General features: G+C 24.1%; 4 protein-coding genes across 9 annotated transcripts in view; 2 read left to right on the top strand and 2 right to left on the bottom strand.

Annotated features, from left to right (window-relative positions):
• The window catches only part of LOC122719085 (CCR4-NOT transcription complex subunit 6-like), a 291,170-nt gene extending 279,844 nt beyond the window's left edge, over positions 1–11,326 (bottom strand). For 3 of the 6 annotated variants that reach the window (XM_043944630.1, XM_043944628.1, XM_043944625.1), the window contains exons 1-3: positions 11,156–11,271; positions 9,842–10,157; positions 9,574–9,749 (exon numbers count right to left, since the gene is read on the bottom strand). In XM_043944630.1, the coding sequence (XP_043800565.1) occupies positions 9,574–9,749; positions 9,842–10,149 (484 nt within the window). In that variant the 5' untranslated portion in view covers positions 10,150–10,157; positions 11,156–11,271. Of the gene's footprint in view, positions 1–395; positions 487–9,573; positions 9,750–9,841; positions 10,158–10,757; positions 10,838–11,155 lie in introns of those variants that run through there. The other 3 variants (XM_043944629.1, XM_043944626.1, XM_043944627.1) reach the window with 3 other exon arrangements.
• Positions 11,327–11,707: 381 nt separating this feature from the next.
• Positions 11,708–16,445, top strand: LOC122719081. Its single transcript, XM_043944620.1, has 5 exons — positions 11,708–11,899; positions 11,983–13,767; positions 13,841–14,049; positions 14,124–14,252; positions 14,342–16,445. The coding sequence occupies exons 1-5, from the start codon at positions 11,878–11,880 to the stop codon at positions 16,238–16,240; spliced, it is 4,044 nt and encodes a 1,347-aa protein (XP_043800555.1). The 5' UTR covers positions 11,708–11,877; the 3' UTR covers positions 16,241–16,445.
• Positions 16,446–17,039: 594 nt separating this feature from the next.
• LOC122719070 (U1 small nuclear ribonucleoprotein C) lies at positions 17,040–17,776 on the bottom strand. The gene has a single exon (XM_043944602.1). The coding sequence runs from the start codon at positions 17,648–17,650 to the stop codon at positions 17,138–17,140; it is 513 nt and encodes a 170-aa protein (XP_043800537.1). The 5' UTR covers positions 17,651–17,776; the 3' UTR covers positions 17,040–17,137.
• A 5,770-nt stretch (positions 17,777–23,546) lies between these two features.
• The window catches only part of LOC122719062 (acetylcholine receptor subunit alpha-like), a 271,652-nt gene continuing 269,163 nt past the window's right edge, over positions 23,547–26,035 (top strand). The window contains exon 1 of the mRNA XM_043944592.1: positions 23,547–23,588. The gene's annotated coding sequence lies outside the window, so the exon portion shown is untranslated. The remainder of the gene's footprint in view (positions 23,589–26,035) is intronic.

Raw genomic sequence — 26,035 nt, forward strand, 5'->3', positions numbered from 1 at the left:
TACACTTTAAATTTCCCATTAAAAGATTTTCAAACTAATCAAATTATTTGACATATCTGTTATTAATTCGGATTATTAATTCTAATGTTATTTTTTCACTGAAAAATTATGAAATCAAAAGTTGAATGACGTTAAAAATTTTGGGTATGGACATAAGGGTTAAATAAAACTCCATCACAATTAAACAATTTATTTCAACGTATACATTATATATAACATTGAAATCTAGCATTACTAAAATTATTAAATCTATTATTTAAATTATTAAATCTAAAATATTTAAACATCTAACAAATTACGTAGCGTTCAAATCTTCTTTAATACAAAAATAATCGTCGTCTAAGCGATTCTTGCGGAAGAATCGAAAGGAGGTATCCACGGGTCGAGTCGCGGTTAAAAAACGCCAAGAAAGAAAAGCCCCTCGTTAAACTTCACCGAGACGATAAAAGAATCAGTGGCACGCAAAACTGGTGGTCGGTTCTAAAGCTGAAATCAGAAAGATTCCAAGAAAAGAGAAATGGTAATGAGAGAAACTTCGCGTGGTGTTGAGTTTGATACGAAAATTCAAGCTATCTTTCGGTGTTGTTCGTGCAGTACGAAGAAAACGCCCTCTCTGATCGCAAGAGCAACAAAACGTGGGAAAGAACGGTGCCGGTTAGTTCTCAGAGATAAGGAGTCTCGTTTATAATAGCTACTGCCCACTGCCCACATTCGCGTCTTTGGTATGGGAGTGTGTATGTCAAGTGAATGCCTTATCGTTTGATTCGCTTCGTTTGCCGGGTTCGCCAGGCTAGTAGAGAAAGGCAGGAAATCGCGTGTGATTATATCCATGGCACACGTGCGCGCGCATATGCCGGCACATGACCCGGGGAATACACATAACAGAATTTGTTGAACAGAATAGATTCGATGTTATAGATCGCACGGCATCACGGCAAGCCGATCTCTATGCCGTGACCAGTTTGAGAAAGTTAACAGAAGCGGGCTAATCGACCATATATTCGATTTCATTACGGGAGAAAATTTGAACGACATTAATTGCATGGCGTTGGTGACAGTTTATGGATAAGATATAACAATCAGAAAGCGGATTTGTTTTATAGTATTAAATATCATATTCTTTCAAAAGTTTCGAATATAATTATTGAAAATTATTTTTATCTTGTATTTATTTTTATTGTATTATATTAGATCGTCTCTTATTTTAAGATACTACTTAATAAGATACTACTAAGATACTACTTAATCTTAATATAAAAATAATAATATAAATAGTAGAATGATTAAAAAATTCGTTATTCGAATTTAGATTATCAATAATCAATTATTCAAATATAAAACGAGTTTAATATTTAAATTAGCATATCTGAAAATACACATTCTGAAAATGTATTTTAAATTTAAATACAATTAGTTTTTAGTTATTTTTAATATAAGAAAAAAAATATAAAAATATGAATTTTTTTCAAATTGAAATTATGAAAGTCTATTTAAAAAAAATTGATAAGTATAATAATAGAAGAAAAATGCAGATTAAACGATGAATTATGACTTACAAGTTATTAAGTTTTAATACAATATATATTTTCAAATTTGAATTTATATTCTGCGATTAAACAAAATTAAAATATCTTGTAAATTTTTTCCTTTTAGTTTATTTAATGAAATATAAGATGCAAATTTAAATAGTGAATTTTAAAACAGATCTGAGCGAAATTTATTTCAAATGATAATTTGAAAATAATTATTTTAAATAACAAGAATTATCGATAAATAATGTATTTCAATTGAAGTTATGTTTTTTATTTAAATAAGTTAATAATAAATCGAAAAACTGATTTCTTTTGATAGGAAAAAACGTTTATTTTTTAATTGAAAATTTATTTTTGAAATAAACCATTCAGAATAAGTATTGAATATTACAATATAATGAATAAATAATAAATAATAAATAATAAATAATAAATAATAAATGATAAATAATAAATAATAAATAATTTATTTAGTGAAATGATAAATAAATTATTTAATTGCAAATATATCAATTTATTTTCTATATAGAGTGATTTTATAAAATATTTATTATTTCAATTATTGTTATTTCAAAAATATGTTATTTTTTAAATAATTTTTTAAAAAAAGCAATTTCGAAATAATGAAATTTAAAAATTTTTCAAAACGTTGAAATCTATTCTAGAACGATTATATTTTAAATGAAAATGTAAAAATAATAAAAAACAAAAAATAATCATTAACATCATTAATCATTGACAGTTAGAGTTAATTTCATGCGTTATGAAAAGGAACATTATTAAAGAATGTCAAGTTCTAGGTCAGATACATGCTCATTTTATTTCATTGTCCAAGTAATCTCTGATAAAAACGAAAGTATATTTGAACAGCATAAAAAATTATTTTAAAAAATCTACTTTTTCTTTTGAATTCTATTTACATCACATAAAATTTCTCTTATAATATTATGATAATAATGAATTTAACATCAGAATCAAATATGATTCTTTATTAATATCATAGATTATCACTAATGCATATTCCATGATGACACGAATTTTCTATCGCTATAATATTATTAATATTATTACATTATATTATTATTATATTAATACTTTATCTTTATTATATTATATTATTACATACATTATATCCTTTTATCCTTATTATAATTATCTTGACATAAGTAGATATATATATATATATATATATATATATATAAGCACAACCGCTTAAAAGATTAAATGAACACAAAACATCACGTACTTATTACCAATTCACGCTTCATCGAAAAACGCACAGTTGCAAATAGATGAATCCAATTCATAATGTATCGAATAAAAGGGCATCTTTTGCATCGTCCACGATACACGCTATTCGTAAAAAACTCGATATAAATAATTCATTGACATTTCAAAAGCAATCTGAATTAACAGAGTAATGAATTTCCAGAGAAAAAAAAACTGCTGAATAGTAATAACAAGGAATCAGCATAGATCGACGACAATAAGAAAAAAAAAAAAAAGAAAAAAAAAAATGCACGAATGCCCTTTAACCACGAACGTCGGCGGCTTTGAGAACGGCGATAAGTTGTCGAAGAAAACGAGCCAGTGGTTACTCTCCGTGAAACGATTTAACGGCGAATTTACTCGTGGTTAATAATAGTTCGAGCAAGGAAAGTACTTGGACAGCCTATTGGGTGGCACGGGTCAGGTGGCTCGTAGAAAGTGAACTGTATACTTGGAACTCAAGAACAAGAATGAGAACGTGAACACAACTTGCGTCTAGTTGGCGTTGCTATCGAAACGTGTCTCACTATTACAGCCGTCGTATGATTCCGCCAATGATCGGCAGGAAATGTTACGACGAATAGAGAAATTCGACGTACACGTAACGAACTAATCGTTTCGTTATCGTTCAATGAACTTACAATTCGTCGACGAGATAAAACATAACTATAAGCATTGCATTGCATGGCATGCAAATGCATAATCCTCTATATGGCGAGCTTCAATGAAAGTTATTAGGGGTCAGTTTTCAAACCCATCGATCTGTACAAATCGCTCGAGTGGAAAGCCCAAGCACATGATTCTTTTTAACAAAGCAAACAATAAATATATATACTCGTTGATAGATCGACTTTTGCGTTGTTCGATATTTATTCCCAAAAATTATACGCAAGATTTTTTTATGTAAAATTATGTTTTTCTTTTAAAATACATTCCACTATAATAGATATATAAATACATTCCACTATAGATAGATATATAATACATAAATATAAATATTTTTTAATAATATAGAAAAAAGTTAACTACAGTTTTTTTACATTTTTTTTTTTATAAATTTAACTTCTTTATGCGAAAAATTGATAAGATGAAATTATAAGACAAGTTTGATAAAATATATCAACAAAGTTTTATTATTTGAGAATAGAATGATTTCTTACATTGACATTTTCATAATTCAAAAAAATATTACTTATCTCATTAAATGAAACATAAATGAATACAAAAATTTACAAAATATAGTCAAAGAAAATATATTTTTTTTCAATTTTTTCAAGTATGGTAATATCCTCAATTGAAATTAAATTTGACTTATCATCATAAGATTTTCTTTTTAAATATACAGCTTGGAAGTTACTTTAGAAATATTAAAAATCATCGAATAGTCATAGTTTTCTCATTGAATGTATAAAATATATCACGTTCAATTTGAAGATTTCAATGATTTAATTGTGAAGCAATTTTTATTCGTTCAAGAAGAGCAAGATCGATACATTACGCAAAGTTTGAAGAAGCAACCACGTTAGCATGTAACGTGAGCGAGAATCGATGTAATTTTATTTGAAATGAACCTTTCAACTTAACGAACGAAGTAATTTTGAACGACCTCCGGAAGGAGGCAATAAAAAGCGTTCAACTTTCAAAAAGAAGTATCCACCAAGGAACGTGCAACGAGTTTTCCGCCTGAAAACACTCCACGCTTTCCCACGACTGAATCGTTCAGCGAATCGCAAAAACCACAGCAAATGCGATTCGATGCGAAATACAGAGGCGCGGAACATCTATAAAAATCAAATAAATACGATATTTGCATTTCTATCATCCAAATCTATTCAAATTCATCCATCCATAAGCATAATAACGGAAGATAATTTAATTAATGAGATTACATTAAGCTTTTGCTTCGTCTAATTTAATTTGTATCCAGTATTTTAACATTCAAAATCAAACTATTAAATTAAATTAAATGTACCAAATATACATTAATCCATGTTACTATATATATAATTTTGTTTAAAAAAATTATATGTTATTGTACTATTAATGGATTATTAAAAAAAAGAATATTAAAAATTGAAAAAAGAAAAAAAATATAAATTTAAACAATATTCAATCGATAGCTTCAATGGTTTAATGTTGAAAAATTCTAAACTAAAATTCCTTGAATCTACAAATTGAAAAACTTTAAATTAAAATTCTCTTTTGTAAAAATTTTTTTTAAATAATTTTTCAATATTATATTTAAATTTGATATTCAGTAATTCTTAGTAATTCTTGACACGTGTAACAAATATAATAACTTATCAATCTCAAAATAACAAACAAATTTTAATTATTATAAATGTAAAAATCATATCTATAAAAAATATTCATTTAATATTGCATTCATCTTTATCATTAAAAAAGTCACAAAAATCAAATTCACATTATTCTATTTTATAATATACTTCAGTTTATTTGTACTTTTATAAGTACAAATAAATTGCACTGAATGTCAAAACATATACTGCCTTGATTATAAATTATTTTCCAAAAAACAATTTTTCAAGATATTATATATATCATAATTATATATATTATAAATTATAAATAAAAAACAATTTTCAAAAAAAAAAAACAATTATCAGTCAAAATCTATTTATCCGTAGAATAAATGTATAACAAAAAAATATGGATTTGAGAGGCTCTGTCAAAATTTAAGAATTATTTAAGAATTCTAAGAGCTTGAATGAAATATGTATAATCAATTAATATATTTAATTAATATTTAATTAATATATAATATAATATGTTTAATTATATTAAGTAATATATTAATATATACCATATATTTTTTTGATCTCGATTCATTTCAAATTCAATACAACCCGGAAGTGTTTTTTCGAAACATTGTGTTATTCGCATCCCCAGTAAGGGAAAAAAAGCTGTCAAGAAGGATATAACGGAGTCAACAAGAAGGCATCGAGACGAATTCGCAACGCGTGTCATCACGATTCACAGCTCGTGTGTTTCAATGGCTAACCGAGTACACACCGTATACACCGAATAACGAATGAATCATAGGAACTCTCGCCACGCTGTACACACGAAACCGCGGTTCACTTTCTCCTCTCAGAGTCGTCCTCAATTACACGGAGCCGAGACCGAGGCCTCGTGTAATTATACGGGTGAGGTAGCACCGGGCAACCTAGTGAATCGCGCATATATTTTTTCTTTCCTCTTCTTTTTTTTTCAGACTGGGAGAGACCCCTTTCACTCGTCTCGCGTCACCGAGACCTAGTTTTCTTTTTCCCGAAAAGACTAAAACGAACATTTTCTTATTTGTTTGTGACAAGCGTTTCTCTGCTTTCTATTTCCCCACTATGAATTGAATATCTTCCGTGCGTGTTCCACTATACGTACTACAAATATTGAAACTTGAGCAACATTGCTTGATAAAGAGGATAAAAAAAATAAAACGAATATTAGCGAACCGAAATGAAAAAAATGAAATAAAATGAATTCGTGAAATAAAGATGGATTAATCATGTAAATTATTAACTTGTGAATAATCTTAAAATTTGTATAACTTTAATAATTTGTCATGATATAAATCATACTTTGTTATAAAAGAGAGTTCTTTCTAATGTTTCTACATCTTTCTGTATTAAATTTATAATATAATTTAAAAGTTTTATTTTTTTAATTAGTAAATTTTTAAAGAATTTATTTCATAATTAAAAATAAATATTAAAGTAATAATTAACGACATTAACGACATTGTATAAAACTTAATTAATGTGTTCAAAGAGAAATTGAAATTTATTCACAATAAAAATATATTTTTAAATTTTTAAAATTAATTAAATGATATTATGTAGATATATCTAAGTAAATCACAAAAGTTTTTAAGAATTTTGATAAGTATTTTATTAAAATTTAATGTTTTAAAAGAAATATTTATTATCATAAAATATTATAATAATTTATCATTTTTAAAATAATAAGGAATCAATTATAACGAAAATAATTAACTTTACTCGCACTAATTATTCTATGACTGTTTGTAATGTCTATTCGAAAGTTTCATCATAGGCTGAGAACTAAACTTTCAACTTGATTTTCCTGTTGAGAAACAAATATAGACATTGCGGTACACATGAGTTACAGAGAATTACGGAAGAAGGAAATTTACGTACACACAATTCTTCAATTTATCTCAAAGAGATTGAGTAAGTCAAAAATAAATAAAGTTTGCATAACTACGTTCATGTATGAATATTAAAAGTGAAAATATGAAATTATATTTATTATAATTTATAAAAATAAAATTATATATTTAAAGTTATATTTAAGAAAAATTGATATTTTGTAAAATTTAATCTTAAAACTTTATCGCAATATTCTAATAAAAATGTACTAAATATTTTTTATAATATAATAAATATTAATCATATATAATTTTTTATTGAGTAAAAAAATTTTTAAATTTGAATGTTTTCAACAATAACAAATTTAATTAAAAAAAAAACATTTGAATAATTTAGAAGAAAACTACTTTAAAAACTTGACTTTATTATTATCGTACAAAACAAAATATGGATTTAACCTATATATAACCTATTTAGTGAGCAACTTTACCATATTAAAAAGTAAACAATAACAAATCAATTTACTTTTACAACTTTTTTATAGAGTTTATTATAAGTTCCAAGTAGCTAGTTCTTCTAAATATTGAAAATTACTTTTGTAAACTTTTAATTTTTTTTAACTTGCTCATAGAATGTGATAACAACTTAAAATATATATTTTGTGAATAAATAGCTCGAATTAAAAAAAAAATTAATTGTAACATAGATTGCATAAAATATAATATGCATATAATATTGATATCGTGTAAAATACGGAAAATCATTATTAGTAAAATTTCATATATACATATAGATAAATATTTGACACAAAACAAATTTCAAATATGAAGAATTAAAAAATGCGAATCCATAAATATTATACAATTTATTATATTGACATATTTTTAATATGAGTCATTTCAGTTATTATAAAATTCAAGTCAAATATTTTTTAAGAAAATAATTTAAATAAATTTTAATTTTTAATAATAATCTTCTTAAAAATAAACAATATCTATATTTTTAATACGATTTTAGATACGAAAAACGACCCTTGACATAAAGAAAGATGAAGCGAAGAAAGTGGAGGACGATAATGACGAGGTAGTATTCTCTGGAAGAGGAAATGACAGGCATAGGTACTATAGTGCCGAATAGTAAAAGTCGGAGAACAATGGATAAATGGAATGGTGCAGCCGAGACCTTTCAGGCAATACGGGTAACTGGCAAAAATCGTGAAACACAATGGATAGAAGAACGCCTTCCCTTCTGGTCCGCTTTGCAATTCCCCCACGTTTCACCGAGCATTCCCTAACGTAACCACTCGTACAACTTAACGCGCCTGCGCCCCGGCACACCCACTTGACCCCGAAGTTGAAAGAAATTAAATTATGTAGGCTCTAATGTGTTCTCCAAGCCCCTAAATGATCTCCATAAGCCCGGTTAACTTCCAAATTCCATCGATATTGCGAAATTTACGATTTTTTAAATGGACCGTTTTTTATCAACAATATTTTAATTCTAATAAATTAAATAAAATGTTTTATCATCGCGTAATAATCTTTATGTTAATTTTGCAATCGATAACGATGATGTTTATCATAAATTATTTATTAATATGATCAATAATTATAATAAGCAATGATTACAAACATAAATAAATAAATAGTATGATTTAAAATTATTAAATTAGAATTACATTAGAAGATATTTAAAAATTTAATATAAAAATTATAAAAATTTCTATTTTGTATTTAATAAAATCAAATGTATTATTTAATAGGATTTTGTTATTATATGTAATAAGATAATTTATTATATATTATTTTAAAAATTAAATATAAAATTATATATAAAAAAATAAATGGATTAATTAATAATTTGTATAAAATTAAATTAATTTTTTTATTCAAATTTCGTACATACTAATTAAAATAATTTACATATATGTATATAATTTGTCCAACGAATCTAAGAGATAAATAAAATTGATCACCTGATGCATGCAACAGTACCAACTATTGGTTACTAATGAATTATTATTTTTAAATATAATTTTTTATCATTATAGAAAATATATTTATAAATTGAATGATACATTTGGTTGAATAGTATTGAATAGAATTGAAACAAATATATTTATTCTATCTAAATCAATGAATATAATTTCCCCACATAAGAGAATTTTTCAATTTTCATCATGTAGTTTTATTTATTTTTGTTTAATTTATTGGATGCATTTATTGAAAATTTTTTTCAATAATTATAATTTAAATAAATATATCATGTTTTATGATATTAAACCATATTTTTTAATTTGCATAAAATTTAAAAATAAATCACAATAATAATCTCAAATATATCTATTTAATTTTTATATTATATATTATATTTTCGTAATTATAATTCACGATTAATAAGTTACAAAGAAGTAAACATATACAGCCATCTAGCGGTACAATACTCAAATGTAAGAACGGTTAATATCGATCAACGATGACTATAAAATGTCATCGCTTACAATACTTATCATTGAATGTTAATAGTAAATAATATCATATTATATTAATGACAGAGAAAACTCTAAATATAATTCTAATATTATAAATTCTTTGTAAAATTAAAAATAATTAATTAAATAAACAAATATTTTAATCACATACCTTGTAAATTGTCCAGCATATATGATAGCAGCTTGTGAGTCCCTGATGGTTCTCCATACAACGCCAATATTTCCTTGCTGAGTGGATTACCTTGAAGTCCAAGCACTTGTAATTGAAACAATTTTCCTAATTCATATGGTAACACTCGGAGGTAATTTTGGTTTAATAACAATTCTCTGAAAGATAAACAAAATATAAATTAGTATACAGAAAGATATAAATTCATTATATTTATATATATTTATATAAATGCAAATATAAATTATACCTGAGATAGATGAGGTCCCCCAATTCAGCTGGTAAACTGCGTAATTTATTGCTACTGAGATCTAAAGCACGTAAATTGACTAAACGTCCAATCTCAGATGGTATCCTTTGTAAACTATTATCATTGAGATACAAAGCTGTTAGATGAGTTAGTTGCCATAAATTTGGGCTTAAATTTCTTATACTGCCTGTTATCTCCAACTCTGGCCAATAAGATTTTTTTCCAGAATTTGCATCCTCCGTAGACATAAAAGTATGTGTACGTCGTGGGTTGGAGTTTTCATACTTGTCTTTATGGTTGCGAGACATTTTAAATCCTAGACAGATATCAAAATAATATTTAAAAGAATCGAATATTATAATTTAGCTATGGAATATATAAATTATAATAAATATAATCATTTAAATAGATTTCTTTAATATTTAGATAAAACTTCTAATTTATTTGCTATGTACTAATATATAAATATAATTTATTAGATTATAAATAGATTAATTAATCTAAAATAAATAATCTAATCTAATTAATTAATCTAAAGAAAATACGCAATATATGAAATATAATTTATTATAAAAATTAAAATATAATAATATTAAAATAATATACAATAATATTTTTATATGTTAAATAAATAAAATTATAATTATATTAACTGCAAAATTTTTTTATTATAAAATATGCAAATTATTTTATTATAAAATATATATATATATATATATTTTTCAATATTTCATAAGTATTATGAATATTATGACCTTAAAAAAAATTATTTAATAATATAAAAATTAATTAAAAATAATACATAAAACTGCTTAATGTTTGATTATTGATATGATAAATTATTTAATAATTTCTTATTGCATACATTAAACTAAATATAAAATTATTTTCATGAAAGATAAAGTATTATACATACATGTTATTTGTTTTGTTCATATTCTCTAATATAACTAAATTATATTTTTTACAGGGAAGAAATACAAAGTATTTCACATTTATAACTAAATGTTTTATATTATTTAAGAATAATTTATTCAATTTGAAATACATCATTTAATAATACTACGAAAGTACATTCATAACCTATGAAGTAAAAATGTAGATTATTGAGTGCTTGATATTCAAAAGATAACCGTATTATTTCTTACGAACGTATTGAACAAAAAGTGTATGAGAAATACTATATAATTTTTAAATAATGCTGTAAAAAGTAATGTATTTTTTAATGTGAACAATCTTTTATCTCTAAACAGTTCATATGCACGACAAATTTTCGCATTAACATACATTTCTCTAACCGGATAGTTTCCCTACCTTTTAAATTTAATACGAAACCCGAAGGAAACTGTTACGCACCTTCATCTACCTCTTAGCACACACAAAACGCACGATGTGTTGATACCGAATGAAAATTTACGCGTAAACAAAACTACCTTGACAAACACAAATCCTCCATTTATCAACTGCACTGATCGCAAACTATAAGTGATCGTGATTGGTCGCGTTACCTCCGAATCTTCGCGAAGCAGCCGACACAACCAAATGACCATCTTACATTAAAATTGTACTAAACAGAGCACATCTAGGGATTTTAATGAATATCATATTCACAATATGTATACATAACTTTTTAAATTTTTTCTATTAATACAATTGTAAAAGTGAGTTAAAGTAATAATTTCATATTGAAATAAAGAATATAAAAACTTTTATTATTAAGCTACTTCGCTATATTATATATATGTGTGTATATATATATATTTAAGATTACTATAAGTGCTCTCTATAGGAACTATTAAGATACTATTTTACTTCAAATATTGTGAACTTTATCTTTATATTACTAGATAGCAGCTATTTTATACAAAGAAAAAGTATGTAAGTATAATGTTAATGTTACAGAAGATAGGCACGTGTGTTTTTGTTAAAAATGCATTAATGTTTTGTTAAGAACATTGATTTTTTCATTTCACTTATTACAAAATATACTTTTACTCAATATAAAACTTTCACGCGTATCAAGTGCATGAATAAAGATGGAATATAATGCCTTTCGAGGTAAGAATATTTTCCAATGTAACCTTTATTAATTTCACGCAATAAAATAAAACAGTCTTAATAAATTAATGTGAAATTTGCAGATTATTGTAAAGCTGAAAATAGTGAAGATGAAGAAATGAATCATGATCTACAGTCACGATTATATGCTGAAATTTATTATAGTTCAAATGATACAAAGAATGTGGATACAAAAACAAATATTAAATTAGAAGATATTAATAATGATGATAAAACATTTCATAAAGATACAAATAGCAGTCAAATTAATGATATTCGCATAAAAAATGATCCTGATAAAAAAACTTGTCCAATAAATGAATCAGCAAATAATTCAACATTAATAGAAAAAGATAATAAACCAGATATTGCATCTATTTGCATTACAAATGAAATTAATCAAACATGTGAGGATACAAATAACAAAAGTAATTCAGATATATCTCATGTGAAAATTTTGAAAGAAGAAAATATTGAACCTTTAAAAGATAATGGACAAGTAATAACATGTCATAAGATAGAACATGATGAAAATAATTCAGATTATCAAAACATTCATAATATTGAAAAAGATACAAATATAAGACCAAAATCAGAAAATGAAATTAAAGAAGAATTAAAACCTTTACAATGCTTAAATAACGAAGCAATTGCAAATCAAGATACTTTACATTCTACAAAAGATAATATTGAAAATAACAATGAGAAATGTCATGAAATTATGAATAATGAAACAAAAATTGATAACATTTTTAAAAAATATGAGTTTTCCAAATCATTTATTAATAATTTGTATTTAAAAAAATATGAAAATCTAAAAAAAAGACTGCAAGAAATAGAAGAAGAAAAACAAAAAAATTTAAGAGAAAATGAACGTGTTAAAGAAAACAAAGAAAATCAGCGGCAAATCATTATTGAACAAGAATTACGTGCAAAATCTATAAATGACGTAGAAGCGAATACAAAATATGAAATACTTAATAGATCTGACAAGTTACAAAAGAAAGCTAATTATTCAGAAGAAATAACATTGCTATCATCAGATACAGAAAGTGATTCTGAAGAATCTATTTTAGAAGTTCCTATTCCACCAAAACCTCAACCACCTGTCATAAATTTACAAGATTCAGATGAAAATTCTGAAACATCAAGTGATAATAGTGACATAGATGAAGAATCTTCATTTATTATAGAAAAAAAAAATGATTTGGTAGAAAATACCAAAAAGAAAACTGTTGTAATTGACCAGAATTCAGATAGTAGTAATTCAGTTATAGATTTTATTGATGATACACCAACAATAGAAAACATAGTACTTAACTGTACAGAAGTACAGAAAGGTGCTTCAAGTATAAAAGAAATAATGGAAATGAGTAAAATTGTTCAATCAGATCAACACTTTAACAAAGATACAAATTCTTGTGAGAAACATAATTCTTCTAATGAAAAAGAAATTTATATTAAAGATTTTAATAAATCTGATGATTTATTCATATCTAACAATGATAAAGACAATAAATCTAATTTTCAATCACCATCAAAAACAATTAACGATAAGAATGTTATGTATGAAAGAGATAAGAAAGAATTAAATAATTTTGCAAAAGATGTAGTAGTATCAAATTTCCTTAATTCCAAAGAATTGACTTCAAGTAGAAAAAGACACCATGAAAATGATAGTGAACCTTCCACAAGTGAAAGTAAACGTTCTAAATTAAGTTGTGAAGAAGATAATAGTAAAGATAAAACTAATGAAGACTCATGGGCAGAATATTTTTTTCGCCCTATGTCACAAGATCTTAAAGCTTTTTATGAATTCCAAGGACAAGAAAATTTTGATATAGGAGAAATTCAAAGTAAAATGTCAAGTGAGTTATTAAAAATTAATTTTATTTATAAATTTATTATTTTTGAATGTTTTATATTTTAAATAAATTATAGAGGACCCAAGACTTTGGGCTATTTTAGATGAAGACCTGATGCCGAATTTATTAAAAAATAAAAGATATTGGAATATGAAATGTACTAATTGTCATCAACCAGGTCACCAAAAACATAATTGTCCAGAACCATACAAACCTCTTCGATGTTATATGTGTGGTATTCAAGGACATATAGAAACTCGATGTCCTCAAAAAATGTGTCTTACGGTATAAATATATTATATTAAAAAATATATAAAAAATATATTATATTATAATAATAACATATAAATTCTTTGCAGTGTGGTAGAAAACAAAATACATTTAGAAAAACTTGTGAGTCTTGTGTTGTATTATATTGTAATACATGCAATGCTATAGGACATGAATCAACAGAATGTCCAGATCTTTGGAGAAGATTTCATCAAACAGTAAGTTTACATATAAATGTTATATATAAATGCTTTATACAATTATAATTTAAATGTCTTAATATTTTTGCTAATTTTATATATTGTAGACACGAACATCAGAGATAAATATACCACAAAATTTATCTGAAGTTATGAAACCTGCAGACTTATTGTATTGTTGTAATTGTACGAAGCGAGGTCATGATTCTTCTACATGTAACGAATATCGATGGTCACAACATTTTCCGACACCAGCATTTGTATCAGATTATACAGGAAAACCAGAAGAAAAATCCAGTCAATCAGAACAAACAACCAATCAAATTTCTGTTCGTGAAAATGAAGATATAATACCATTAACTAATAAAAAAAATAAATGTATGATATTTCTTGAAGGTAAAGATGATCTAGAAAATTCTTTTGTTGTATACTCATATGGAAAATTTTATACAAAAAAGCCTAACGGCGAGGAAATTAAACGAAAACTTTTGGGTGAACAAATTCAACCTTCTCATATAACAAATCTTTTAAAAGGTCGAGTTTCTCCACATTTCTTAGATGAGTTAATAAAAATAATTCAATTTGAAATTAAAATATATTATAATTCAAATAAAGAACTAATGTTAAGAGTTCGTACTATAGCAAATAATGCTGTAAATATAATAAAAATATTCATTTTTTGGCTTAAACTTAATGATGAAGATAAGAGTCTAAAGATGCATATAAATTTACCTCGTAATAGAAAGAAATTACTTAAGTTTTTGATACAAGAAATAGGTGAAATAAAAAGAAATTTAAAAGATCCTAATCATCTTTGTACTGAAATAGATCAATTAAAGAAATCAATGACTGAGATTCAAGATTCTGCAATATCGATTTCTACTTCAAAAAAAATCATAAGTCTTCGAAGTGAATTGCTAAAAGTGTTTCATACATTACCTAATTATAATCAATTATTTAAAAAATTAAAAAAAATGATTAGATATTTAGATAGATCACCAAATAATGATGTAAGTATAGGAATATATTTACATATTATTGCTATTTATAATCAAATATTTGTACCTCGTGCATTGACAGACATTGAATTAAAACGTCTTCTTAAAGTACATTATAAACATAAAGAAAAACAACTTAAAAATGAAAAAAAAAAGGTTCAAATTAAAAAGCAAAAAGACAAGAAACTTTCTTCTTATGAATCATTCATAGAAAGTTTACAAAAATTTAATTCTAAAAAAACATGTAATATCACAAAAAATAATGATGCATGTTCATCAAAAAATATTGAAATAAAAGATAAACAAATACCTACCATTCTTTCTGTAGAAAATGTTCTGATAAATAAGATGCAAACATATAATGCAGAAAATGTTAAAATACACAATGTAGGAAATAATATTACAGAATCTACTGATAAGCCTATACAATTACCACATAATCAGGATATTTCAAATAATAATGAAATAACAAATCCTATACAAAAATCAAATTTAAAAATTATTTCATCAAATTTAATTCCTATAACTCTTCAAAAATCTATATGTACTAATGTAACATCAAGGACATCTAAGAATGTACCTTGTGCCAAAATAAAACCCTCAGGAAGTACAGAAAAAAATTTAGAAATAATGAATAATAGTAATGAAAAAGTAAAAACAAATAATTTACAACAAGAAGATAATATAATTGATTCTGAAATAAATATCCTCAAAAAGAAAAAATCTAAGAAAGCAAAAAAAGCAAAATTAGATCTTGAAAATAATTCAGATGTTATAGAAGATCAAGTAGCAAATGTTGGTACATCTATAGAGAATAAAGCTAATGAAATTATAAATGAAGCTCTTGAATTTAATGTACCATATATGAATAAAGCTGTTGAAGAGATTAAGAAAAGAATAAATGATAAAAATCTTAAACAAGAACATATTGATACTTTAATAAGACTAGTAAATTTGGAAAAAGATCACAGGAAATATGTAAGTTCATTTTGTAATTATTTGCAATAAATTTTATTTTTAAAATAAGAAATAATAGTCTTTATTAAAAGATTTCATTATATACTGATATGCTAAATGGATGAAATAAAGATCTATTGGCATTTTGAATAAAATAAACTTATAATTTTTTTTTCAAATATTCTTTAATATTATTAATATTCATAATTAAATAAAAAATAAAATCCACTTTTAAATAATTTTATATAAAACTGCAATAAGCCTTACATTATATGCAATTATCATAATTGTATTCTCATTTAAATTAATATCTTTACAATTAAATACCTTTTATTAAAGATTATACTTATAATATTTTTAATTAAATAATATTATTCAATAATGCTTAATTTATATATTTAAATAATAAGTTTAAAATAGGTATTATAAATATAAATTTTAAGAATTTATTATTAATTGACAGTAACAATAATCTCAATTATAATACATTTATAATATTAGTTTTTATTTAGAATAATTTAATAATATCTTAAAATATTTATATGTATTAAAAAATTTAGTACATATAAATTATATCTTTGTCTATTTTTTTTTGTAAATAAAAAAATTTTGTTTAAACAAATATGTATTTTATATTCCTTATCCTATAATTATATTATAATAGGACACTTTAATATTATTTAATACATATAATGAATTATTATATTAATTATAAAAATAATACTAATATTATATTTATATTTAACTTTATTTTTAGTTTTTAAAATTAATATCTTCTGTATCTTAATATTCCAAAAATATATTACGTATTATGGAAGGGAATTCAAATTTTTAATGAATCATATTTACATACATGTTAATATCATGCTATTTAATATATATAATGAATTGATGAATTATTTATATCAATATAATTAAAATAATAGTTAAAATTATATATCTTCTTCATTATTTCTTCATTGGTGGAGGTCCTCCCATAGGTGGTGGTGGTCCATTCATTGGAGGCCTCATTGGACCCATAGGTCCCATAGGACCCATCATTGGTCCCATTGGTCCCATAGGTCCCATCATAGGTGGTCTCATACCCATCATAGGTGGCATTGGTCCATGTGGTCCCATCATCATTGGACCTCCAGGACCCATTGGACCACCAGGATGCATGCCTGGAGGTGGCATCATACCTGGTGGACCCTGAGGTGGTACCCCAGGTCGTGGGCCAAGATTCGGAGGTGGTGGAATTGCTGCTCCTTTGTTTGCTGCAAAAGGATTAGAGGCGATTTTTCCAGCTTTGAATGCTGCCGTTGTTGCATCAATTAAATGTTGTGCTTGTTCTTCCATCCATTTTTGATAAAAATATTTAACATTGTCCTTATGTTTACGACCTTGACAGTGAGTTTTTCGTACACTCGGCGAATCATGTGTTAAATATGTATCACAATAATCACAATAATATTTTGGCATTGTTCATTTGAATTAATGAATTAACTAAATAACGTAAAAACTATGTTTTTTTACAATATGTTACACAATTTTTTATTATTGTATCAATTTTTCAATCTTAATGATTAATTATAGGTTATATACATGCGTCTTTTATAATCAAACCTTAATTATAATTATAACTTAGACGAACAAATTATATATGAAAATCTTTTCTTTTAGCTCCATCTATCGACTCGTAGAATAAATATATTACTATGACAATTTTTTTATATTTTACTAATGTTTTATATTAATATTAAATAATAAAAAAAATTGTTACAATATAACTATTCATATATAATCAAATATAAAAAAAAATATATTTCATATCCATATACTATTACATTTATTGAAGTGAATCACTGAACAAGTAAGTAATATCACGTGATCAAAATCTAGGGGAATCAAGAATGGTTTTATAATCTTCAAATATGAAATAGAAAGTATACTTATCTATATATTAGTTTATTTATGGATTTATTGCATAGTATAAAAATAAACAACATAATATAAAATATAAGTTTTTTGAATTAAAAATTGATAAATTTATTTACTAAAAATTTTACTTTTTATATATATATATAATTAAATGCATTTTTTCACAAAAATTTCTATTTCTTATTAATTTAAAATTCACTAAGATTTCTAATAACATTATATAAATAATTTACAAAATTAAATAATTTGTTTTACTTCCTTTCTTTTATGGCATTTTATACAAAATTTTGGATTAAATAAGAAATATTGATATATGTAATTAATATTTATAACCTATTGTATTTATATTTATTCTGTTAACCTATATTGTTTACACTTATAATACTTTCACTTGTGAAATATATTTCATACTTATATTTCATTTGTATGTATACATAACAAAAAATTATAAGATAAATATATAAATAAAAAACATAGATGTTACGGAAAATTCAAACTTGGAAATTTGTATTTAATTAGTATGTAGTTCGTATAATTATATAAAATCAGATATTTATTATTTGAATCCACTTATAACAAAAAATTATTAGATTAAACTTATTTGTTTTCAATTTAATCTAATGTTGATAATATAATAATCCGATATATATAATTTTTTATAGATAAGGATTTTTTATAGATAAAAAAGATATTATGAAAATTTTATTTTTTTAAAAGAATGATTTTTTTTATTCATATTTTGATAGAACATTTCAAGATAGACAAGAATAAAATAATATATATTATTCAGAATCAATTATGATGGAAAAATCCAATTAAATATTTTTATCTTATTTATCACTTTCGTAATGTAGATTTATATCTTGTTAAATAATTGTTTACGTTGATTTTTTTTATTTTTATTTTTTTTATAAAAATATGGACATGCATATACAAGTATTAATGTATTTTTAGAAATCAAAATGAAAGAATCAGAATCATTGATATATAAATTTTAAGTTTGTAAAACGAGTTTGTGAAACGAAATGAAGTAAATTAGTTCTATTTCTATCACTGTTTTCTTCATCTAATGCAAACTTAAATTGCTTGTAAGCTAATTAAGGTTCATTCGATATTTTTGTAAATTAATTTTTGTGTTTATTTTGGCTTTTAACATTCTGTAAAAATTATTATAAATAATAATTTATCACTGCAGAAATAAACAAGATCAAATATTATTAAACAAATATAAATATATATAAAATTTGTTTTATATTTAGATTTTTAGATATTTAGATCAATTTCTGAAAAGTTTAATTGAATTCTAATTATTATATTAATTATATAATCATTATAAACAAAGATTTTTAATATCGAAAATTTAATAAACATATTGTATTAATATTAATGAAATTTGAACGAATCTTTATATAATATTTATATGTATTTAAAAAAATAATTTTATATAAAGAATACGAATTTATTAAAAATGTTATAACATTCTAGTGTTATATTATGTTATATTTATTTTCGTTTAAAAAAATATTATATTTTATTCATTATTATATATATATAATATAAAAATAAAAAGTATGCTTATCTATATATTATATTAAAATTATCTATATATATTAAAATTATATTATATTATATTATATTAAAATTATATATTATATATTATAAAATTATATATTATAATATATATATATATTAAAATTATTACGTATATAACGACATTGAAAAATAATAATTGTATCGAAATTATAAAATTAAATTCTTTATGAACATGTTTCGATAGCATATTGGCTTTTCTTGAATTCTTAAAATCTGCAAGAGTTTTGGGAAAACTGAACTTACTAGTAATTTATCGGTAGCCTTTGCTTGGCACGTGCAAACTCGTACTGCAGTTCTCGAAGATTGCCGAATCACTGCAGAAATGCCATTTCTTATCTCTCTTTCCTAACAGAATAAATTGTATATATATATAAAACGCGCATTTCACTTTAGCAGCAATGCTTTAATGTTGATTTATTTTTTTTTTTAATGTTTTATACCTGAAGAATAATTAAAATTAAAAATTATTTATATCGTTATTATTTATATCATTATATTTATTATTATTAAACACGTGAAAATTATTCAATTAAGATATTATATTTTTTAATTAAGTTAGGTTAAGTTATATTAGGTTAGGATATTTATATTAAAATTACATTACAATTGTTTATTACAATTAAGATATATTAAGATATATTATATTAGATATATTATAATAATAAAATGTATTATTTTCTTAAATATTTTTAAAATTTTAGTATTAATTTTAATAAAATCACATAATTTGTAATTATTCCTAACATATTTTATATTCAGTTTAGTAAACCTTCAAATATCTTTTTATTATATTGCAATTATTTTAATCTTTTAATCTTCAAATTTTGTATATGTATATATCTGTTCATTCACATAACAAATGTAACTTTGAGAGTAAAGTTTGTTAGAAAATAGTGCATATCACACTCAGATAGATTTTGGTTCGTATATTCGGTTGAAGTATCTAGTGGTTACTTCTGTGAACATAGGACTAACTATTAATTTCAAATGCATGTTATGTATTTCACTGACAGAAGTTTAACTTTTGGTTAGATTAAGTTATATCTATATGGCAAATTGATCTGAACAATTTAACTATTATTCGAATTATAAGATAGACAAAAATTTGTGATTTTATTTCACAGTTAAGAATGAATTTTAATGAAGTTAAAATTTTTGAGTATTATGTATGAATAATTTTAGGTATTTTTTGATAAGCAATTTTATATTGATTGTTTATTTAATTAAATCTAATAAGTCTAATAAATAGATGCAATCAATTAAATTATATAAATATTTTAATAAAGATTTAAGAAAATTAAATTAACTTAAATTTATAAGATAATTTTTTCTTTAAATTTCTCTGTTTATAAATCTTATTAATTATTATGATGGAACCAATTAAAATAAATAATAAAATAATAAATAATTTTACGACATTTAATATTTAAATAAAATCATTTTGAATTGATAGCATAATTTAATTCATTTTTGAGTTGAATTGCAAAATGTAGAATAACAATGTTATCGATAACAATGATTCAAGGATTATTGGTAATTTGCCAAGTTTTCTTCAATATCCGCTCACATTAAAAGCAATATCTTTATCAATCCATAATCATTTGAATTTTCGAATAATGAAAAATGCATATAATAATAGTTTGTGTGTTTTAAATTTTTCGAAATTATTTAATATATGAACTATTTCTATTTTAAAATAAATAAAAATATAAAAATTTCTTTATTATGTTATTACTTAGTCACATTTTTATAGAATATAATATAATATATATATATATATATATATATATATAGAATATATATATATAGAATATATATATATAGAATATAATAGAATTATCAACATTTTTATAGTATTTTTATTACATTACAACAATATATGTATTTTTGTATTATGTATGTATGTATTATATATATATGTATTATATATATAATATTATTATGTATAATATTATATATATATAATGTATTATGTATTATATATATTATTATGTATGTATGTATTATATATATATATATAAAACAATCTTAATATTTTTATTGTATGTAACAAAAATTACATATATATAATAATGGGATATCTTAAATTTTGTATATATAGTATTTAATAGAAATATAGAAACATAAGGATAAAAAATAAGAAAAATAAGAAGATCTAAAAGAAAATTATTCTATTTTTACCAATTATGAAACGACGCTTGAAATGAAATAAACTCTAATTGTTCCAACCCAATTAAAAGCTGCAGATTGATTTACGAATTTGAACTCATCGATTTTCAGGTCAAACCAGGCCTATTCTGCAGTTTCGAAGTACAATAGACGCCGGATGAATTAAAAGAACTTTAATACTTGACAAATAATTCGGTCGAACTTCCCAAGTCTTTCCATCCTTCATTTTATGCTTACCCTCTTTTTTTCTATTTCTCAATTCGCGGAGAAGGAGATTGGCATTCGAGGTTCAATGATAAATGAGCTGCGCTGAATTGGAACGACCCTTCCTTGCTATTTTCTCTTCTAGAGTTTTCTCTCACTTCATGAACTACTCTTACTTTGTTGCTCATTTCTTTCTATTCATCTTAATTTGTTGGCTTGGCGGCATATTATTATTTTGAAGCTGAAAATTTTTAGTTTTAAAATGTCTTTGTTTAAAGTTTTTTTTTTTTTAAAAATGTAATGTAATCTATGCTTTCTTATAAGAATTTATATTTAAGCAAATGATTATTCCGAATTTTTTTTTTTATTTCTTTTAAAAACATCTAAAGCTTATTTATTTATATAAAACAATTTTTTATAGATAATGCGATTCAAGTTTTAAAAAATTATTTCAAGTTTTATAAAATATACGAAGTTAAAGTTATTTATATAACTTTGTTATTAATACAAGAAAATAAAAGGTAATTGGCGAGTACCTAGATTAGTTTTTTAGATTCCAAGATAAAAAATTAGATCAAAGAATATAAAACTATAATTATGTCTTTACATTATAACTTTTGCGGAATTTGTTTAAGATATTCAGTTGTTTCTGTATTGTTTCAATTTGTTACTCGGTAGATATTTTAATATTTTATAATTTATTATTTCTTTTAATTATCATTTAAAATCTTAATTTATTTAAAATTTTATTTTTAAAATAAAAGATAGGTATTTTTTTATTTTTGATCATACAAAAAAACATTCTTAATTAAATAATCATATATAACAAATTAAATAATAAAAAATCAATTATTAATATTGAAAGTTATTTACTTATCTAAGCGAAAATATAAATCTTGTTTTTGAAACCATCTATCTATTGGAATCGTTTGAAATGAAGAAACGCACTTATTCTAATTCTAATAAGATTTGAATTCTTGCTTCTAATAACAGAATATCTGCGAAAACTAAATCCCATTATCTCTTCCTTATTCTTCACTTATTAGTGATTCAATTACTTGTGTCGTTTCTATAGATCAAAGAAAAAGCCTAATCCTTTCAACAACGAAGCCTTTCGTGGGCGGAGCATCGACACCTTTTTTTGAGATCACACCTTGCAGACTATCGTATATTGTACCAATACATATCTCGTTTTGCGTGCATGCATAGAGGGATCGTTTATGCGCGCGCAAGATTGGTCCAGATTCCTGCCCGAGTCTTCGTTGTCCTTTTCCATTTCTCTCTTTCTCTTTCTCTGGTTCTTGGTGTTCTCCTGTTACTCTTCCGCGATTCTCCTGGTACGTGTGCATGCCTAGTGGCGCCGCCGATCGGGCAAAATCCTCGAACCCTAGAACGAGAGACTCCGAGACTTGGATACCCCCCGTTGTTCAGTCGTGGGTGCAGTGCGTGCGGGTGTGCAGTGGTTTCGGGAGCTGCTTCAACAACCGGCGTGGCCTGCAGCGCGCGAGGTTAGGTCAGTGTTAAATTGTCAAGCATCGCTGACATTCGTACATACATCGAACTTTCGCTGATTTTTTTCACGGTATTAACATTATTTTTTTGTCACTTGCCATTCGTTTTCTCTAAAAGTGTACAAATACAACTTATGACAAGGGAATATTTAAAATTTTGTGTTTGATAGTATATAACTTGATAATATATAACTATTATTTTTGTATGAGGGAGATTCAAATAACCGCGTAACTCATTCTTGATGGGGATACTTGCAACGATTACTTTCGAGAATGGAAAAATTGTTGTTAAATCGTCAAAATTTGATAAAAATTGAATTTCTTTACGAATCACGATTTTTTAAACGATCAATCAAATTTGTCGAAAATTTTATTCATCTATTTTTCGGTTAATCCATTAATCTCTTTGAAGAATCGCGATACGTGTATTTGTGGAATAGCGAAGCGCGCCATAAACTTAACATACGTGTATATTTACGTGGTGGCGTTCAGGAATCGGAACACGGCGGAAGAAAATAACGTAAAGTGTTCGCGTGAGACAAGTTAGAACGAATTGCAGCGTATTCGTGTGAACATTGTTGAAATGTATGATTTTTGGTGTTGTTGTGTTACGATGAACCAAGTCATCGCGCGGTCCTCGTAAAAGAAGGTCATCTTTTCTGCGGACTGCGATTATCCGAAATAAAATATCATTGACCCAGTTAGCAGCGCAAAAGTAATTAGACATTCGTGGTGGAGTAGACTAACAGGGACCGTAGGTGAGAGCATAGTGTTGATCGATCCTTCGTCGTTGTCGAGCGCATGTACACGATCCATCGTAAATTCACGTTTCCACTTGTGTATCGGTGCGTGCGGTGACATCGACTTGAAATACGGCACGCGGGCCGCCCATCGGCAAGTTACGATGCCTAGAAGAGGAGGAAATTTAGTCTCGTACGGGTAATTCAAATTCCCAACCAAGTACGAGACGCGAATGAATAGCCGGATTTTCTTGCTAACGACATTCATATTCGTTACTTCGCTCTCTCGTTTTTCACCTCTTTTTGTCTCTCGACGGTTGATAGTAAAATCTTGTTTCCCTCATCTGATCGTTCCACTATCGATCATGCATTTTCGATTTCCATTATGATATTTTACGTTGCGTATTTTAAAAGTCTTTTGGTGTTTTCAGATCGATCAAAGACATTTTTATTTATAATTTTGGTAATTGAATAATGATATTTTTTTCTAATATCGAAAAATTTTATATCTATTTTTTCTTTACTTATATGAAAAAATAAAAATTTGGATAATTTGTTAACTTTATTAAAATTGTGTTTAAGTTGAGATAATATATTATTTATCTGAAATAATATTTATGTATTTTCTCTTTTTCTAAATCACTTATAATTTATAATTATGATGCAAAACGTAAAATATTTGAAAAGTTGAATTATTAAAATCTATGTTAAACAATTGAAGATGTTATTCAATGTTTTACCTGTATTAGTTGTTAATATATTTGTGTTGATTAATTGAACTGTATTTCCGTGATACGCTTCAAATGTTAAATGTAACAAGCGAAATTAGTTTAATCATAATTGGTACATCAAACGTCATAAATTAGTCGCATGGAAGTTTCAGCTGTTCAAGATAATCTTCATTTATGACAAAATCGCGATATGTGACAAATGATTTGTTGGTAAATAGAAATTATTTTTCATAATAATTATTAATCTCGTAAAATTTAATATATATATACATATATATATATATATATATATATATTCTTCTTTTTGTGTCATAAATTTGTTTCAAAATTATATTTTTTACTGAAAAAATTATATTTTTTATTATGCATTCATATATAATACTATATGAGTAAATTATATAAAAATTTATAAAAATTTATAAAAATTTATCATATATATAATTTATCATATGATTTTTTAAAATATTTATTATTATTTAAACGAAAGTGTTAATATGAAATATTTGTTTATTCAGTATTTTTTAAAAAATTACATTGATTATTTTAAATTTGATTTTAATTTAATCTTCATATTTTTTTTTAAGAATTTTAAATAAACATTTAAGAATTTTAAATAAACTTTATTAGAAAATTCATTTATTAATTTAATTAAAAAATTATATCTTATTTTAAAATATATTTTTATATTGAAAAAATTTGGAGATAATATGAAATTTAATTTTTATGAATAAAAAATTTAATTTTTCTGTTAAATATATATGTATTTAATAATTTTACTTATTATTATATATAAAAACATAAGATAATTATGTATAAAAGTTGATAATATTTTTGATATCTATGAATGCATAAAATAAAAATATATCATAATTTTTAAATATACTATAATTTATCAAGATAATAAATAAAAATTATATTATTGAAAAAATTTGAAGAAAATTTCTTAATTTAATGCAGATACTAAAGCGCTGCAGAAAA

This window comes from Apis laboriosa, unplaced genomic scaffold (assembly GCF_014066325.1).
Source record: "Apis laboriosa isolate Shangri-la unplaced genomic scaffold, ASM1406632v1 scaffold69_cov144, whole genome shotgun sequence".
In the NCBI taxonomy this organism is placed as follows: domain Eukaryota; kingdom Metazoa; phylum Arthropoda; class Insecta; order Hymenoptera; family Apidae; genus Apis; species Apis laboriosa.

Excerpts from the sequence above, each read along its gene's own strand:
- LOC122719081 (XM_043944620.1), top strand. The coding sequence starts at position 11,878 with ATGGAATATAATGCCTTTCGAG. Across the intron at positions 13,768-13,840 it reads AATTCAAAGTAAAATGTCAA|AGGACCCAAGACTTTGGGCT; the intron begins GTGAGTTATTAA and ends AATAAATTATAG. Across the intron at positions 14,050-14,123 it reads CTCAAAAAATGTGTCTTACG|TGTGGTAGAAAACAAAATAC; the intron begins GTATAAATATAT and ends AATTCTTTGCAG.
- LOC122719070 (XM_043944602.1), bottom strand. The coding sequence starts at position 17,650 with ATGCCAAAATATTATTGTGATTATTGTGATACATATTTAACACATGAT.